The sequence below is a fragment of the Hyperolius riggenbachi genome, chromosome 11, assembly GCF_040937935.1.
Source record: "Hyperolius riggenbachi isolate aHypRig1 chromosome 11, aHypRig1.pri, whole genome shotgun sequence".
Taxonomy (NCBI): Eukaryota; Metazoa; Chordata; class Amphibia; order Anura; family Hyperoliidae; genus Hyperolius; species Hyperolius riggenbachi.
In genome coordinates this window covers 167,901,040-167,918,930 of record NC_090656.1, presented here as the reverse complement: position 1 = coordinate 167,918,930, position 17,891 = coordinate 167,901,040, and the positions used below count along the sequence as shown (strand labels likewise).

Below are 17,891 nucleotides of genomic sequence, written 5' to 3'. Positions count from 1 at the left end.
GATCCGCTTGCGGATGTGGAAACGCTTGGGTAATGTATTTCAATGGGCTGGTGCACACCAGAGCGGGAGGCGTTTTGCAGAAACGCATACTCCCGGGCTGCTGCAGATTTTGGATTGCGGAGGCATTTCTGCCTCATTGTAAAGTATAGGAAAAACGCAAACCGCTCTGAAAAACGGCAGTTCAGAGCGGTTTTGCAGGCGTTTTTTGTTACAGTAGCTGTTCAGTAACAGCTTTACTGTAACAATACATGACATCATCAACATCTACTACACCAAAAACGCTTCACAAAACCGCAAAATGCTAGCTGAAACGCTACAGAAAAATAAGAAAAAGCGTTTCAAAATCTGCTAGCATTTTGCGGATCTGCTAGTGGTTTTTGGTGTGCACCAGCCCTCAGTGTCAATACCACTTAAAACTAGGCTGTGTTGTTGTTGTTTTTTTTCACTGCAAGAGTTACAAATCCAGGGGTGTACATGACAGTTTCTTAGTAGTCTGACTGCTGTAGCTTGAAGGTTCTTACCCACAAACAATTTTCACACAATTTGTGTTGCCTTCAAACGAGATCCTGCGGGTGACACCGTAGGGTTCTAATGTGGTACATGCTGTTGCTTAGAAACGGACAAAGGAGGGTCAACAGTGCCGAGACAGAGTGGCTTTGCTGGTCGGGGTAAAGAGGGGGACAATGGACATGGCTGAATTGAGAGAAATATGGAGGCTTCTATATTAATTTCCTTTTACCGCCTAACGCCGATAGGCGTCGGCAGGTCGAAGTGGTGTTATCATGGAAACCGTTCCATGTCAGTTCACGGAGGGTGTCTCTGTGAACAGCCTGCGAGCCTCAGATCGCGGCTTGCAGGCTAATTGTAAACACGTGGGGAAGAAATCCCCGCTATTTACATCAATATAGGAGATCGGCGATCCCCGGCCTCTGATTGGCCAGGGATCGCCGCAGTCTGATAGGCTGAAGCCTATTAGAGGCGGCGCAGGATGGATATCCATCCTGTGCCGCCCATAGCCGACAGGAGAGTGAGGGAAGGAGAGGGAGTGCAGGATATCGCTGAGGAAGGAGGCTTTGAGAAGCCCCCCCCCCCCCGCTAAACACATGCAGCCGGTGGCGATCAGACCCCCCCCCAGCAGGACATCCCCCTAGTGGGGAAAAAATGGGGGGGAAGTCTGGTTGCCCTGCAGCAAACCTGATCTGTGCTGTGGGCTGGAGAGCCCACGCAGCACAGATCAGGGAAAAGGAGCCTGGTCCTTAAGTGGTTAACCACCCTGGCGTTCTATTAATATCACCAGGGTGGATGCGCAGCAGTATTTTTTTTTTTTTTTTTTTTTTAAATCCCCATCATGTAGCTAGCCTATCACTAGCTACATGATGCCCCCCTCCCTGCGCTATCCCTCCCACCCCTCCGATCGCCGCCGGCGCACTCGCCCATAAGGAAATCCAGTTCTGAACGGGATTTCCTTGAGGGCTTCCCCCGTCGCCATGGCGATGATCGTGAAGACGTCATCGACGTCATTCCGGAGTTCCGATCCACCCCGCAGCGCTGCCTGGCACTAATTGGCCAGGCTGCGCACGGGGTCCGGTGGGGGGGGCCTCTATCGCGGCGCGCAAAGTGCTTGCTACGTGTTTGGAAAAAAATTAAGAAAATTGGCCCAGCGGGGCCTGAGCGGCGCCCTCCGGTGGTAAAGGACGAGCTGAGCTCGTCCATACCGCTAAGGAGGTTAAACACTGCACATTGCCTGGCTTTCCTGCCGACCCATTGCCTCTAATACCTTTAGTCTTCTACCCATAACAAATATGCAGGTCAAATGTATGTCTGGATTTGCCACATGCTTGTTTCAGGTGCGTAAATCAGACACTACTGACGCACGAAAGAACAACAGGATGCTAGGCAATAGGTATTGTTTAAAAGCAAATTAATATGGCAGCCTCCATGTCCCTCTCACTTCTGTTGTCCTTTAATCAGACCACAGGGGCCCATGTACGCACCGTCTAGCTTTTGTGTATGAAGCATAACCCTCACTGATAAACTATTATGGCTGATAAAACTCAGTGTAGCTACAAAAAAACCTTTTTGAGAGCAGAAACAGGTGAAAAAAAAGGTTCAAAGGTTCAAGGTTTGTCTGTGTAGGAGCTGGAAAAAAAAGCTGTAATCATTCACCTGAGTCAATAAACAGCTTAAACTTTCATTTTTAATATACTATTTATGATGCCTTATTATTATTATTAATATTATTATTATTATTATTATTATTATTTTGGATTTATACAGCACCAGCATTTTCTGAGGAAAGCAGCTAATGGATAGTTGAATAGGCCATAGGATTCCAGGAATGTCCTCTATTTAGGATTAGGAATATAAATTCAACTGTTTTTCTCCTCCAGGTGTCAGGTTTGCTTTAGGGCTCTTTCACAGTGCGACGTTAAAGTTGCAAGTTATAAAATACTTTAACGCAGTGTAACGCACAGCAATGCAAAGTCTGTGCGACATTCACAGTGTACACATTGCGTTAGTGTGTAACGTGTAGCGTTCTTAAAGGGTGCAGCATGCTGTGCGTTTACCAATGTATCTGCTGCGTTATGTGTGTTGCACATGCTCAGTAATGTTTTTTTTTCATTTTTTTTAAATGTAACGCATGCGGCGTTTTTGTTCCATCAGTATGCAATGAAAACGGCACACCACGACACACATAAAACAGTGCAAAATAACGTCCAATTTCATAACCTACATGCGCTGCGTTAGGGGCACGTTGTGCGACTTTAACATCGCATCAAACGCAACGCCCCACTGTGAAAGAGGCCTTAAAGCATAGGTACGGGCATTTACTGTATGTACATATAAAACATCTCTACGAAGAACCTGTTTGTAAAATGAATGCACAAGTCCATTACATTTTTGGATTAAAATCCCTTCTGAAGTGTTTTTATACCAAGAACTACAGAATACTACAAAAATATATATTTTTTGCTGCTGTATGTGACCTTAGCTACCTAATTTACTGAATCAAAGAGTCCTTGCATTTTCTACCAGAAATTCTCAGCAAAAATGCAAATGTTAGTCCAGCTTGATTGCTTTTTAATGCTAATTTTGGTCTCTCTGAAAATGAGCTGCATCCTATATTTTCGGTTTGCTCAATTTACCACTGAAAGTTGGACAGTTCATGGCCAGCAATTAAATAAAATCCTGTTTAGTCAGTGTGTAATGATTTACAGTTAAGACTATTCATGTTTGAACATAGTAAAAAGCTAAAATAATAGCTTTATCGAAGTATGTTGGATTTGAGTTTTGGAACCTCAATGTAAGTACAGACTAACATTTTTTTTCAGCCAAACCCCCCCCCCCCCCCCCCAACTGAGCAACTGGTTAAAGACCTACAGCACATTTTCTATGTAGTTCCTTCCTTTTTAAGGGGTAATTGGATAGTTGACTAAAAAGCTGCTCCATTTGCAGGTTAGGGTACTTCCCTCATTCCTTCATAAGCAATCAAGCAGATAAAAGGTGCGCAGTTGATCCAAGCGTGGAATTTACAGTTGTAAGATGTTTCTGGGAACCCTTTATATAAGGTCAAAACAACTGTTAATGCAAGTAAACAGACCGTCATAAGGCTAAGAAAACAAACCAAACCCATATTTACCCAAATCAGTAAAGTTCCTCATGAGGTAGACATCTCATCATCAAAATTTAGAGGACTTTATTTTTTACCTCAATGTGAAAACCAGCAGTAAGCTTTGAGAACAGGAAGGCTAGATTTCATATTGCCATACAAAATCCAGAAAAAAGCCTGCCCTGTTTTAGAGCAATATTTGTTGGAGAAATAACCGTAAGATCAACATGTACTAGAATGTGAGAAAGAGAAAAGTATAAGAAATGGAAGGAACTGCTCATGATCCAGAGCTTGCCACTTCTCCTGTAAATATGGAAATAGTGTTATGCCATGGGCAGGTATGGCTTCCAATGGAACGGAGTCACCAGTGTTTACTGATGATAGGACAGAAGCAGCAGGATGAAATCTGAGATCTGTAGGACTAAATGATCTGTCCGGAATCAGCCAAATGCTACAGATCACATTGAATGGCGCTTTACAGGACAGATGGACACTGTCCAAAACCATACTGCAATAAGCAACCCAAAGACCAGTAAGTGGAATTTTCTGTAATACCCAAGTTAATCGTCGGACCTCTACCCAACTGATTATGCATTTCACTTTCTGAAAACAAAACTGAAGGGAGAAAGACTAGTGAATAAGCAGCAACAATAGGCAGCTGTAGTGAAGGTCTGACAAAGCATCGGTAAACAGGAAAGCCATCATTTGGTCAATAACAACAAAGCATTTTCAACAAAGTATTGCAGTCCCTCACTATGTTTAGAATCATGTAAGTCTGTGCATATACTTTTGATCCCCCAAAAATAGAGGTCATGTAAAAAAAAAAAAAAAAGTAAAAAAGTAGTGGAAGCATTGAGTAGAAAACATGTTATCATAGACTGCATTCCACTTGTAATATTATTATTGATTTATAAAATGCCAAAATATTGTGGTGGTGCTGTACAAATTAGGATCAAACATGGCGTACAAAATAACACAGACAATGGAATAAACCAATATACAAATACAAAGTTGGTACAAAACATAGAATCAGTACTAAAAACAGAATTGGTAATAACAATGACAAAATTAATATGATTAAATGTGTAACGAATTCCAAGACACTAGAGGGCGAGAAAGCCCTGCCCTTGCGAGCTTGCTATATTGTGATTATATTTATAAAAATGTAACCATACTGCATATGTTTTCAAACTGCATATTATATTTTGGAACATGTACAAGGTTATTCCCTTTCTCTTGGTATTACACCTAAAGGGCAAATTTGGCTTCGTTGGACATCAGCTGGCTTTTTTAAACTCCCTTATGAGATCATACATAGCGGTAGCATTTATTTCCTGTCTGTCATCTGGCACATGTGCAAAATGAACAGTACGAGAAATTATTCACAATCGTACTAAATGTTTTTACAGGTATAAAGCCACGTTCCAGCACATAATGTGTGGGAGTGTTCCTCTAGAAAATAATGAACAGATAGCCATGAAATGCATGACTGACCACAGGCCCTCATTTACAAATTAAACAAAGGGATGCAAATAAGATGAGAACATTGCTGTGCATTACAGTTGATGAAACCATCTGTACATTTTCATATATTCTTTTGAAAGCCTTCCTGGTATCAAATTCTTTGCTGCTGCAGCTGAATAAACTTTTCATCAGAGTTTAGTGGTATTATTTAGAAATACTCATTAGGTGTGTATGTAGAAATATACAGTGTGTATCTGCATTTAGCGGAAGTAACTCAAACTCAATTGGACTTAGAGACACTGAATCGAAAGAAAACTTATGATATAGAAAAGTATTTGTAGTAGATAATTAATAGAGCATTAGAAACAAAGAAAAGAGTAATATTTTTATTTTCAGTTATATAGCTTTTTGTTTGCTTTTTTTTATAACATTGCATCATTCTGTCACAGTTGCAGTTTGCAAACCACACTCTGTATATTAAATAATAAAACAGAGCAGAGCTAGTGACCCTTTGAACTTTCTTGCAGTAAAACGTTAAGATCCCATCACTATGGTGATATGAAACTCCAAGATGCTAGTGTTACTTGTTTGGGTTACAGGCCTACAGCGGTGTATTGTTTTTAAGCTGCTTGGATTGTAACAATTGTTGGTCCTGTGTAGGGATGGTCACTTTACACTGATGGCCTCCTTCATATAGTTCTTGCCAACTGTATACCTTCTCTGTCTCTGTTTCTTCTTTCTAAATTTGTCATTCTCATTTATTTTCACTGCATTATGTAGTACAAAGCAAGCAGCAATGGGGGCACAGTCAGTATTTAATAGGCAGCCTTCTCTAACCCCAGGAGACACAGGCACTCTTCCTTCAGTCACAGAAACTCCCTTTCTTTCATTCACAGGCATGCATACTTTTAGAAAAAAAAATAGACCAATATTGTAGAATATGAAGTGTGTGTTTTTTAGGCACAGGTACCAGCACTGGTCAATCACACACACTATTGTAGAAAAAATGTCAGACACTACTGACACCTGAGAAATATTGCAATTGCATTATAATGTGCTGTAACTTCCCAGAACAGTGGGAGAACCTCTAAAAGTTGCGTAAATCAATTTAGGTGGAATAGCTGACAAAAACCACTTCTCTGACTGATATTCTGCGTATAAACTATGTCTTGGTAAACACCTATAGTAAATCCCCATGAGGAAACCAGAGAAGATAGTAATCGGTTACATATGGTTATAACCACTCACAGAGGGTAATAGGTGTGACCAATATGATCGATTGACCTGAGAACATAATTTATCACCACTATGAAGCTAAAAAGAAGCCACATCTTGGTGAGCACCTACACAAAAACCCTGTGAGGAAACCAGATTAATAGGAAAGTAAATATAATGGTTATAACCACTCACAGAGGGTAGTAGGTGTGACCAATATAGTATCACAATGGGATTACCTCAAAATTGTATCTTGGTGACCACCTGTAATAACTCCCTGTGAGGAAACCTAAATATAGGAATAGAAAGGTATGATGGTTATAACCACTCACAGAGGGTAATAGGCGTGACCAATATGATCAATAAACTGCAGTACTGGATATACACCATATGAAAACAAAGGTTGTACGCTTAGACTGAATATTGTAGGCTACTGCAAGTCTTAAACCATCAGACTAAGTATAGTCAGAGATATCAGCGACACCTAGCCCACTCACTGTGAGACAACCTGGATAATTACAATTTTGCATAAGGTTGTAACCACTCACAGTGGATAGAAAGGTGAAACCAATATAATTGATAAACCACTACATAAGAACATGGGGGCCGCCAAAATATGCAACCATTTAGTAGTGACACTGTTGCTGGCTGAAAAGTTCATACTGCTGTCTGAATCAGCCCAATCATTGTATATGTTACAATTGAGAAAGTTCATATAGATCGCCAAATGATCAGCAAGGCCATAGGTAGCAAACCGTACTATGGCATAAAGATATAAACAGACAAACCGAGAGCCCAATATAGTGTAGTAGGTATTAGCCCAAATGGAAAACAATGAAAGGTAAGTATTATACTTACAAACACGGGTTACCGCTAAGGCAACCACTGTATAGGCAGGTGGGGAGTATAAGCCTGTCCCCACTCAGGAATAAGATGTCGCTCTCCGTGATAGAGGAAAACAGGGTATATCACCCATCCACCAAGGGTGGTTCACTGGATCAATCGATGTACAGAGGCGCCAGTAGGATAAAAGATACTAAAAAGTTTAAAATGACTAGGTGGTGGTGGTGGACCAACCGACCCAATATAGACACGATGCTGTCAATTAAAGTCAACAAGAATTTATTCACATGTTTTTTGGAGTATGTGAATAAATTCTTGTTGACTTTAATTGACAGCATCGTGTCTATATTGGGTCGGTTGGTCCACCGCCACCACCTAGTCATTTTAAACTTTTTAGTATCTTTTATCCTACTGGCGCCTCTGTACATCGATTGATATGGCATAAAGGTCTATCAGCATCCAGGAAGATTACATGTAGTCCTGAGGTGTATACATTGCCACAACGCGGTTGAGTATCGTTGCCTCCACAGACTCGAATGGGGCGTGGCAAAGTCCTTAGGATACACTGAGTTCCAGAAATGAGCATTAGTTTTTCAACAAGTTGTATATCATAAAGAATTAATTGATGCTGTATATGCTGAGTGTTATCAAATGCTATATTGATTTCCACATCGAATCCATAAAGCTTATCACAGTCCAGCTTAAAAATCAAAAGTTCTCTCTGGGAATGACATCACAGCCGTCTATATATGTTCAATGGTATATGTTAAAGGGGAACTGAAGTAAGAGGTATACGGAGGCTGCCATATTTATTTCCTTTTAATCAATACCAGTTGCCTGGCAGCCCTGCTGGTCTATTTCTCTGCAGTAGTAGCTGAATAACACCAGAAACAAGCATGCAGCTTGTCTTGTCAGATCTGACTTTAAAGTCTGTAAACCTGATCTGCTGCATGCTTGTTCAGGGGCTATGGCTAATAGTATTAGAGGCAGAGGATCAGCATGGCTGCCAGGCAACTGGTATTGATTAAAAGGAAATAAATATGGCAGCCTCCGTATACCTCTTACTTCAGTTCTCCTTTAAGTTGTATTGTCGTCTGCTTGACACAAAGCAACATGACCAATATGTTCACTGAAAGGCCATCCAGTATTTGTATGTAGCAAGCAAAAGTGATGTCATTCCCAGAGAGAACTTTTGATTTTTGAGCTGGACTGTGATAAGCTTTATGGATTCGATGCAGAAATCGATATAGCATTTGATAATGCTCAGCATACCTATTACCCTCTGTGAGTGGTTATAACCATATGTAACCGATTACTATTTTCTCTGGTTTCCTCATGGGGATTCACTATAGGTGTGTACCAAAACATAGTTTATACGCAGAATATCAGTCAGAGAAGTGGTTTTTGTCAGCTATTCCACCTAAATTGATTTACGCTACTTTTAGTGGTTCTTCCACTGTTCTGGGAAGTTACAGCACGTTATATTGCGATTGCAATATTTCTCAGGTGTCAGTAGTGTCTGACACTTTTTTTTACAATAGTTGGTGTATGGTTTTATGATAAATTTTCAATAAACGCGCAGTTTTGAGCAGCATATACTGGTTCTTGTTCTCTTTTGTGTTTATACATACTTTTAGCCCTGGGATCCGCTACAAAGCGCTATCGCAATCGCTAGCGATTTGTAGTAGTGCTTTGCAGTGATTTTGGGAGCGAGTTCCCTGCTCCTATATGATACAGTACAAAGGAAACTCTCCCAAAATGCTGCATGTCCTGCGATTGCGATTTGCCTAATCGCAATCGCTCTAGTGGGATCTGTCCCATCCTTTAACATTGGCAGAGCGTTTAGGGAAATCGCTAGCAATTGAAAGCAATCCCTCAACGCTTAAAAAAATGCTCTAGTGGGTTCCAGCCCTTACCGTTTAAGTATGGTAAGTAAAAATCCTATTAGGAAGTATCTGCACATTTGATTAGAAAATATTCTCACTCAGAATTTTGGGTAATCTCTACCATATTTCTGTAATGGGGGTATCTTTTTGGTTTCATATTAGTACTAACCGAACTAATACTTTCTTTCTCTGTTTTTCTTCTTCAGTTTTTGTACAGGCAAATAAGTTACAACAGCATATATTTGCAGTCCATGGGCAAGAGGATAAAATCTATGACTGTTCCCAGTGCCCACAAAAATTTTTCTTTCAGACAGAGCTTCAGGTAAGATTATATGAATCATTATAACATTGCAAACATTCAGCGTTGTATGCTAGTTCCATCCATGCATATGTATAGGGCCTGATGCTGGAAAAAGAGAAATGTAACTTTGCTTGGTTTCATTTCAAATTATCCTAGCACAATTAAGAGCAACGAAAAATAGACATTTTCATGAATTTTATTGGATAGTTAATGTGAAAACAGGCAGAGGGAGAAAATTCTATCCTACACAAAGAGAAAAATTCATGGTATTTAAATCGACCTCAATTACGTTTTCTTCATTTGTTCTCCCCTCTGTCATGTTCTGCTTACCGAAATGGTATTGTTTTGCCAAGGCATGTTGCCATGTAACTCAGCTGGCCAGATTTGTAGAAAGTATCGTCTCTAAATCATGGGGCTGCCAACTTACTCTCTGCAAATTCTAAAAAATATTTGCTTCTTCTGACACAATTTTTTTTTCTGCCACTAGCAGATAATTTCTGCCTCTAGAGGTCCGTACACCCCTGGAGTAATGACCGTCATATAGTCCCTAGGCAACCTCACTGTTCGGCTCTCTGCAGCTCGGAACATGGGTAAAGACTACTGGGAATGAGCTTGCCTGCTCCATGGGCAATACAAAACAATAGCAGTCGGCCATGGCTTTCCTTCATGTACGTACGCTAACAAGCTGTTGGCAGTTGTTGGAAGACACTGGCTTATCATTTGAAAATGCATCTGTAATGATCTCAGACTTGTAAATGTGTATGGGCCTTAAGCATCTCTGACATAACAATTTACACACCAGGGAGCAGAGCAGTGCAGAGATCCAGCCACTACTGCCAGCTGAGGCTAAATCAACCAGACCGGAAGTAAAGAAATCTGAGGAATGCAAATTCCCAGAAACAAACTAAATATATGCTTAGAATCCTGCTTCAGAGGAGAACATACAAATACCTTTAAAAAAAAGATCAAAGTTCAGGTTTGTTATAACATTTCCACTGTCACGTTTCTCAACATTTTAACATTAACAACAACAAAAAAAGTACGATATATCTGTATACTCTGCTCCATTATTGGTCCATGTGGCCCTCCACTTAAAATACAACATATACTATATAATCCCCAGTTGCTCCACAGCAAGCTTCCTTTGCATGGAAGGGCAGATGGGGTTGCCAAATCATACCTTTAAATACTTACACATCTAAGTTATGCAGGTTCTGGGGCTATTTACACATAGCCAGTGCCTAAACTGCATCTTACTAACCACATGACCCATATAATTCATGCGTAAGTAATTAAAGGGATGAGTTGGCAACATTGAAGAGCAGACATACTGCCTCCAATGTTTCCCCTAAACCTCTGTGTTGGTGCAGAGGTCAGATTGCGGTAATATTTGGGGGTTAGGTTGCCCTGAAGACTCCTGCTATCTTCTGTGCAAATTTGGACAGAGGCGCCAGGCAGGTTAAAATGATCTAAAAACAACTAAAAAGGAGGAGTACAGGTGGACTTACCTCCTGAAATGATGGACAATCGAGATTGTTCAAATCGCAGATTACAATTTATTTTGGCACTCCGCAACGCGTTTCGCAGGTATAACCCGCTTCATCAGGCAAGGAGTGCAAGCTCAAAAAGGTCCAATAGTGGCAGACAGAGGTGCATTGCCACTATTGGACCTTTTTGAGCTTGCACTCCTTGCCTGATGAAGCAGGTTATACCTGCGAAACACGTTGCGGAGTGCCAAAATAAATTATTTGCGATTTGAACAATCTCGATTGTCTATCATTTCAGGAGGTAAGTCCACCTGTACTCCTCCTTTTTAGTTGTTTTTAGATCATTTTAACCTGCCTGGCGCCTCTGTCAAAATTTGCACAGTATATAGTCCACCTTGGGTGGAGGGGACTGTCCCCTTCTTTCTATCTACAGAGAGCGACTTCTTAAACCTGAGTGGGGTCAGGTTCTAATGCTCCCCACCTGCATTTCAAGTGGATGCCTATGTGGTAACCCGTGTTTGTGAGTATATCCACTATCCACATCTGTTAATTATTTCGCCAACAATTGTTAGACTTACTGCACTATATTGGACTCTCGGTTTTTCTTTTTGTTTCAAGTGCCTGCTATCTTCTGGGGAACTTGCAGAGCTCGTGTATATTATTTTCAAAATTTTTCGAGAAAGTAGGGTTGCATATAATGCAGTCTTTTTTTTGTGTCACTCTTTTGACCACAGTTCCAGTCTAAGGTAATATTTTGTGTTTGATTTACTAGAGATCAGCAATTGAGGCAGTTGCATATATAAAAAAAATTCAGATGATGTATATGAAAAATAGGCTTTATATTTCCACCTCAGCTACAGTATTAAGACTCGATGAGCAGCTTTATTTTAGTTTGCTGAGTGACTTTCGCATCCTTCTTACAAAACTATTGATGCCTATAAATACTACATAAGCCCCCTACTGCTCTCCTAAGTGACCTCAATTTTTTATCATGCTTCTGACATCTGAGCATAAACATTCTGTGAATTGTAAAACATACCATCATCCTATTGCAGCACAACATGTGTGTGTGCGTGGCACTTTTCACATTATTTCGATGTAAGTAACCACAAAAGCAGGTCTGTCAGGCAAGTACAGTATAGGTTTTTTCTGGGTTATTAAAACTAATATCCGATCTGTTGCTTTAGATGTTTGTCCGCTGGATTCTCTTGCAGTGCGCAGTTATGTTCCCCTAAGGTCTGTCTGTTAATGCCTCCTTTGTTTTTCAGTTGACATCTGTACAGCAGGTACCTTTTTTTTTAGAATGAGATGAAGTCAGTGTAAATCATCTGTGCATCAGCCCAATACAAAGAGGATGTGTTGATTGGTCACAGAGCAAAAAGTGTTTCTGTTCACCTCACATGATACTCTTCTTATTTGGTGTTAATTTGTACGTCTGAGCCCTGGTTTAGCAATTCCCTCTGGAAATTAGGCTTTCTGCTGCATTCACTCATCTGGAAGCAGACTTTACTACACAGCCCTTAATATCTGTCACAAAATATCTGTGTTCTTACCTACATGGATAGCATAAACTGCGTGCTGCTCTCTAGCTAGTTTATTGGATTGGGGCACCAGCCACAATATTGGATTATTGGATTTGTTTATTGGATTGTGACGTGACATACATTTAAAATAATTGTGTACATAGAACATACAGTGCATATAACCTTAAAGTGGATCCGAGGTGAACTTTTACTCATTGCATAATTGTGTTCCTTTCATATTGTTTATAGGGCATTCTTCAAGCCAAATACTTTTTTGTTTTAATACTCTAATTCCCTATAAACTAAATAAACCACATCCACAGGTTTTCAGAGAGCCTTGGCAGTAGCAAGGGCTCATGGGAGCTCAGTCTGGGCAGGAGGAGGTGTTACTAGCCATTGATGGCAGAGGGGAGGAGGGGGGGATTAGGTTTTTTTGACTGCTTAAGATACGGATAAGCCTGCCTCTGTGCAATGTTTACAAACAACATGGCTGCTGTCATTGTATCACATGAAGAAATAATCATTTTCTATTAAAGCTGTTTGCAGCTAGATTTGCTGTGTAAACTATCCAAACTTTAGATAAGATATATAGAGAAGTTACTGGTTATAGTTCGTTTTTCATCTTGAATCCGCTTCAAGGCTAGTTTTACATATGGTGCAGTGCAATTGTCCTGCAGCAAGGGAGCCCAGGCCAGAACAATCGCACTCCACCACTTTGCCGAGTATATTACTCTGCAGCAGAGTGTGCCAACATGGTAATATGTATAGCTCCGCCCCCAATTAGTGACATGATCCCTGCTTGACAGTTAGTATGTCACTGTTTTTGCCCGATGAGCACATGCGCACCACACTGCAACAATCTAAATAGATTGTTGAGGTGCCATAGACTCCAATGCAAATGCCTGCTGCGTGACACCACTTGTACTGGGCAGCAATGCAGTGCAGAGTCTGTGTTGTCTCTACATTATCGTGACTACTTCCGTTGTTTTGTGTTGCACTGCTAGTAGTCATGACATTGAGACTAATGGCTTTTGTGATGGCGGAGCGTACTATGACACGATGCAACATAGGATGTGTGAAAGTAGCCTAAAAAAAACATTTGTTGTATAACACAGTATTACCGCCTAGCAATGCTCAGCATAATCTGCTATACCTGTTTTTATTGCTTACTGGGTTACCAACCATGCTGGCAATTAGTGAGTGTCGCCATGCCGGTTTTTTGATGTCCTGTATCTTATCAAACTCTACTCTGTCCAGCCCTGGACGCCACTCCTTTGTGCCATGATTATTGGCTACTATGGTGATCTGCTTGTTTAACAGTGCATGTGTCATAGAAGGTGCAGCAAAGGGTCAGAGAACACTGCCAGATTTGAAAGGCTTCCATGCAACTAGGCAGAACTTAGAGGGCAGCTTCATGTTATATTTTATGATAAAGGATAAAAGAGGAATTTTACCATAACCATCTGAAAATCCATGTCAGGTGACATGGTCATCTTTCTAGCTGTAGAGAGGGGTGCTTCACTACGTATAGGCAACATATTACCACTGCAGAGGAAGAAATGGAAGGCCTTGCCTACTGTAGATAAGGGACAATGTTGGCTGCGGTAGACTGAGTAGTGTCTTTTATTTTCTGTGATGGCAATTTAAACATGACTTTTTTGTGTGTGTTTTACCTAGATTGGTTCCAAGACAAATTCAGTTTTGGGCTATCTGTTATTACCTTGTATATCTTAACCACTTTGTCCTCCTTGACGTAGAACTATGTCAAGGAGGACATGTGCGCTCCCTTGGCCGATCGCACGCGTGCACACCCGCTCCTGGTCCGCGGATTGTTAGCCCAGGAATCAATGATTCCTCTCCCCCCGCAGAAAAAGCAACTGCTTCTCTCGGAGGCTTCGCTTTTTCTGCCTCCTACGTCCCTCTAAGCGTACATTGTACGCTTAGTGACGTCATGTAAACAAACTCAAGGTTGCCATCTTGTGGCCAAAAAGTAAAACTACATCTAAATGTAAAAAAAAAAAATACACATATATTTACCCCAAACAAATACTATTTACATCCCACCCTCCCAAAAATACCCACATAAAATGTTTAATAATAAAAAAAAATTACAATAAAAAACAAACAGATATTTACCTAAGGGCTCTTTCACACTAGAGGCTAGTTTCGGCGTTTTACAGCCAAGACCATAGTTAGCGTTTTCTAAGGTAAAATAAAAGTCCATAGACGTTAATTTTACCTTTCACACCTAAAGCAGCTTTTTTGGGCGTTGCGTTTTGAAGCTCTCCGGAGCTTTATCAAAGCTGTTTACAGCTGAAGTTGGCTTTTCGTGTTTCAAGGATAGTCAATGGAAAAGGCTTTTTTACAGCGGTTTCAAAGCGTTTTACAGCTGACTTGTTGACCTCCTTTTTAAAGAAAAAAAAAAGGACGTTTTCATATGAGCTGTAAAACGCTTTGAAAACGCTATGTATTGGCTGTAAAACGCTGACAGCAAAAGGCAGTGTTTTAGCCTTTTCTACTGCAGCCTCTAGTGTGAAAGAGCGCTAAGGGTCTAAACGTTTTAAATATCTATGTAAAGATGAAATATTTATATATTTTTTTTTATAAGCTTGTAAATAGTGATGGATGCAAAACGGAAAAATGCTCTTTTATTTCCAAATAAAATATTGTCGCCATACACTGTGATAGGGACATAATTTAAACGATGTAATAACCGGGACAATTGGGCAAATACAATACGTGGGTTTTAATTATGGAGGCATGTATTATTTTAAAACTATAATGGCCGAAAACTGAGAAATGAATTTTTCCTTTTTTTCTTATTCTTACTGTTAAAATGCATTTACAGTAAGGTAGCTCTTGGCAAAATGTACCACCCAAAGAAATATATTGGTAGGTGAACAGACTCGCCAGAAGGATAAAAGTACATACAATTTTTAAAAAAATTGCTGGGAGGAAGTGGTGGACTCGCCTCCGTTAAAGCAGACACCAAGGACTGCAAATATATAGATATACACATTTATTGAAAATACCCCAAAGATGCAACGCGTTTCGCGGGCACAGCCCACTTCTTCAGGCAATAAGCAGGGGATAAACAACAGCAATTCAGTTATAGCAAGTAGAGCACCTCTGTGGATATATAGATATATGTATATCTATATATTTACAGTCCTTGGTGTCTGCTTTAACGGAGGCGAGTCCACCACTTCCTCCCAGCAATTTTTAAAAAATTTTTATGTACTTTTATCCTTCTGGCGCCTCTGTTCACCTACCAATATATTTTGAGTCCACCCCAGGTGGAGGGGTGATCTACCCCTTTCTTCCTATCTACAGAGAGCGACTTCTTAATCCTGAGTGAGAACAGGTCTAATCTCCTCACCTGCCTAATGAGTGGTTACCTAGGTGGTAACCCGTGTTTGTGAGTATTACCATCTCACTGTTTCATTTATCCAATCAATTTTGACATACTACACCATATTGGGCTCTCGATTTCTCTTTAACTTTAGCACCCAAAGAAAGCCTAATTGGTGGCGGAAAAAACAAGATATGGATCAGTTCATTGTGATAAGTAGTGATAAAGTTATAGGCTAATGAATGGGAGGTGAACATTGCTCGGATGCATAAAGTGAAAACGACCGAGGGCTTAAGTGGTTAAAAGCAAGATTGAGTTTAATATTTGCTGTTGAATGTGTTGTCTTTTTAGTAAAGTAGAGGGTGAGGATGGATAGGAATTGAGGGGAGGGGGTTGGATAATAAAGCATTGAATGGGGAGTTAGGCAGAGAGGAATTGTATAGAGAGGGGGTGGAGGCAAAGTGGCAAGAAGAAAAAAAAAAAAAAACATAATCGTCTGAAACAGGTAAAAATGGATCAAAAATGATGCCCCCCTCATACACCTCCAACTACTCTGCTACATTCTTGCTCTTACTAAGATTATTTATCCTGTATAAGCAGCTGCCACTCAGACTTGTCTTAATTGCATAATGTGATCAGCTTGCTTTTTTTCGTTAAGTGAGTTTAAACAATGGCTTAGACTACACAATAGCAATGGGGTGAGAATGAATTTCAATTTGATGTTTATGGGGGTGGGCCGAATAAAAAACTGATTGGGAATGAGTTTGGTATGGAAAAGAATTGTATGGAATGGGGTGGAATGGCAACATGAGAATTGTCAGGATAGGTTTGGGGTGCATCCAAATTTATGTTGCTGCCTACACCTCTATGTTCTTGCTTATTATGATTCTGCACAACATGTAAGCATCTGCCACACCGGCTCTGGCAAACAGGGTCTCTGTCAGAAGTTGCACAGGGGCAATTATACGTCATGTGTACACTTACCATTAATGTGACCTTAGCATTCGCACATCTGAATAAAAGCCCCTCATCTAATCTTCAGCCTCTTGTCCCATATTGAGTAGAGGTGACCAGTGACATTTTCAGTCAAGGCTAAGATGTTCATTTTTTCATTAACCTGTTCTTCATTTAAATATAGCAAAGCTCAAGATTGAGAAATGTTTTAGGCTAATGTTTGTCTTGGTAAATAAAGCCTTCAGTACAGCTGTCCTCTTCCTGGCATTGTAATAGTTACATTTCATTCAGGCAGAATTTTCTGTTCTGCAAAGGCACAATAACAAATTGAAGTGCTGGGTTTTCTTTTGGTTCTAAGCCAGTGCAATCCTGTCACTGCTTCTATTTTCAACTTGGTAAATACCCTAAACCAGTGTCATGATTATAGTGTTAATGGCCAACTGTTTTACCCAATTAGCATTCTTAATTACAGAGTTCCTAATTTCATAAGAGCTACACATAGCAATTCTGTGCAAATATCAGCTTTCAGGGAGCCGGAAATTCACATTTTTAATTGTGTGAGTATGCACTTTATATTGTGGTTTAATATGGCTGCAGGGCTGAGAATAACAAGACTTGGATGAAGAAAATGGGAACAAACTTTCTGAAGTTGCCAATAGTATCTAATTACAATTCTTATTTCACTTTTTCACATATGAACGAAGAAACCTAATTCATTGTGAGCTTGCTGGAATGGCAATAAAGAAATAAAGAAGAATGAGTTTTGTTTTTGGGATTCCTTCAGGCTATCATAAACTTTGTACTTTTTTCTTGCCTGGCTTGATAAAAAGTCAGAAATCTTCAGACTTTTGTGGTGGGGATCAATTGGATTTTAAGCAAACTTGCCCATGCCACCATCCATCCATGCATAATACACCCTGTCCATTCCTGCTAATCCCCTTTTTGGCTCCCTGATGATGTCATGACACAGCTCCTACATGAGGAATGAGGCAAGTCAGCTGTCGGGTAGAATGGGGTGGGGAGAGACGTGACAGGTAGATAGACATGTCTATGGTTGGATTCTCATACAGCTAAGGAGTATCATTGAGGTGTAGTAGAACTCTATTTCTGGCATTGGCCAGTGTGCAGGCTTGCTAATAGATACTGTAGATAGATATATATGCTAATTGTGCAAACATTATTTTGCTTGGGCCTGGTATCCCTACCCTAAAATTGCAATTGGTAAAGAATGGATAATGAAGGTGTTTGTTCCCATT

At 40.3% G+C, this 17,891-nt stretch overlaps 1 protein-coding gene across 8 annotated transcripts in view; it reads left to right on the top strand.

The window, feature by feature from the left end:
- Positions 1–17,891, top strand: part of ZNF423 (zinc finger protein 423) — a 464,204-nt gene that overhangs the window by 336,037 nt on the left and 110,276 nt on the right. For all 8 annotated transcript variants that reach the window (XM_068261031.1, XM_068261037.1, XM_068261036.1 and 5 more), the window contains one exon: positions 9,225–9,340. In XM_068261031.1, the coding sequence (XP_068117132.1) occupies positions 9,225–9,340 (116 nt within the window). The remainder of the gene's footprint in view (positions 1–9,224; positions 9,341–17,891) is intronic.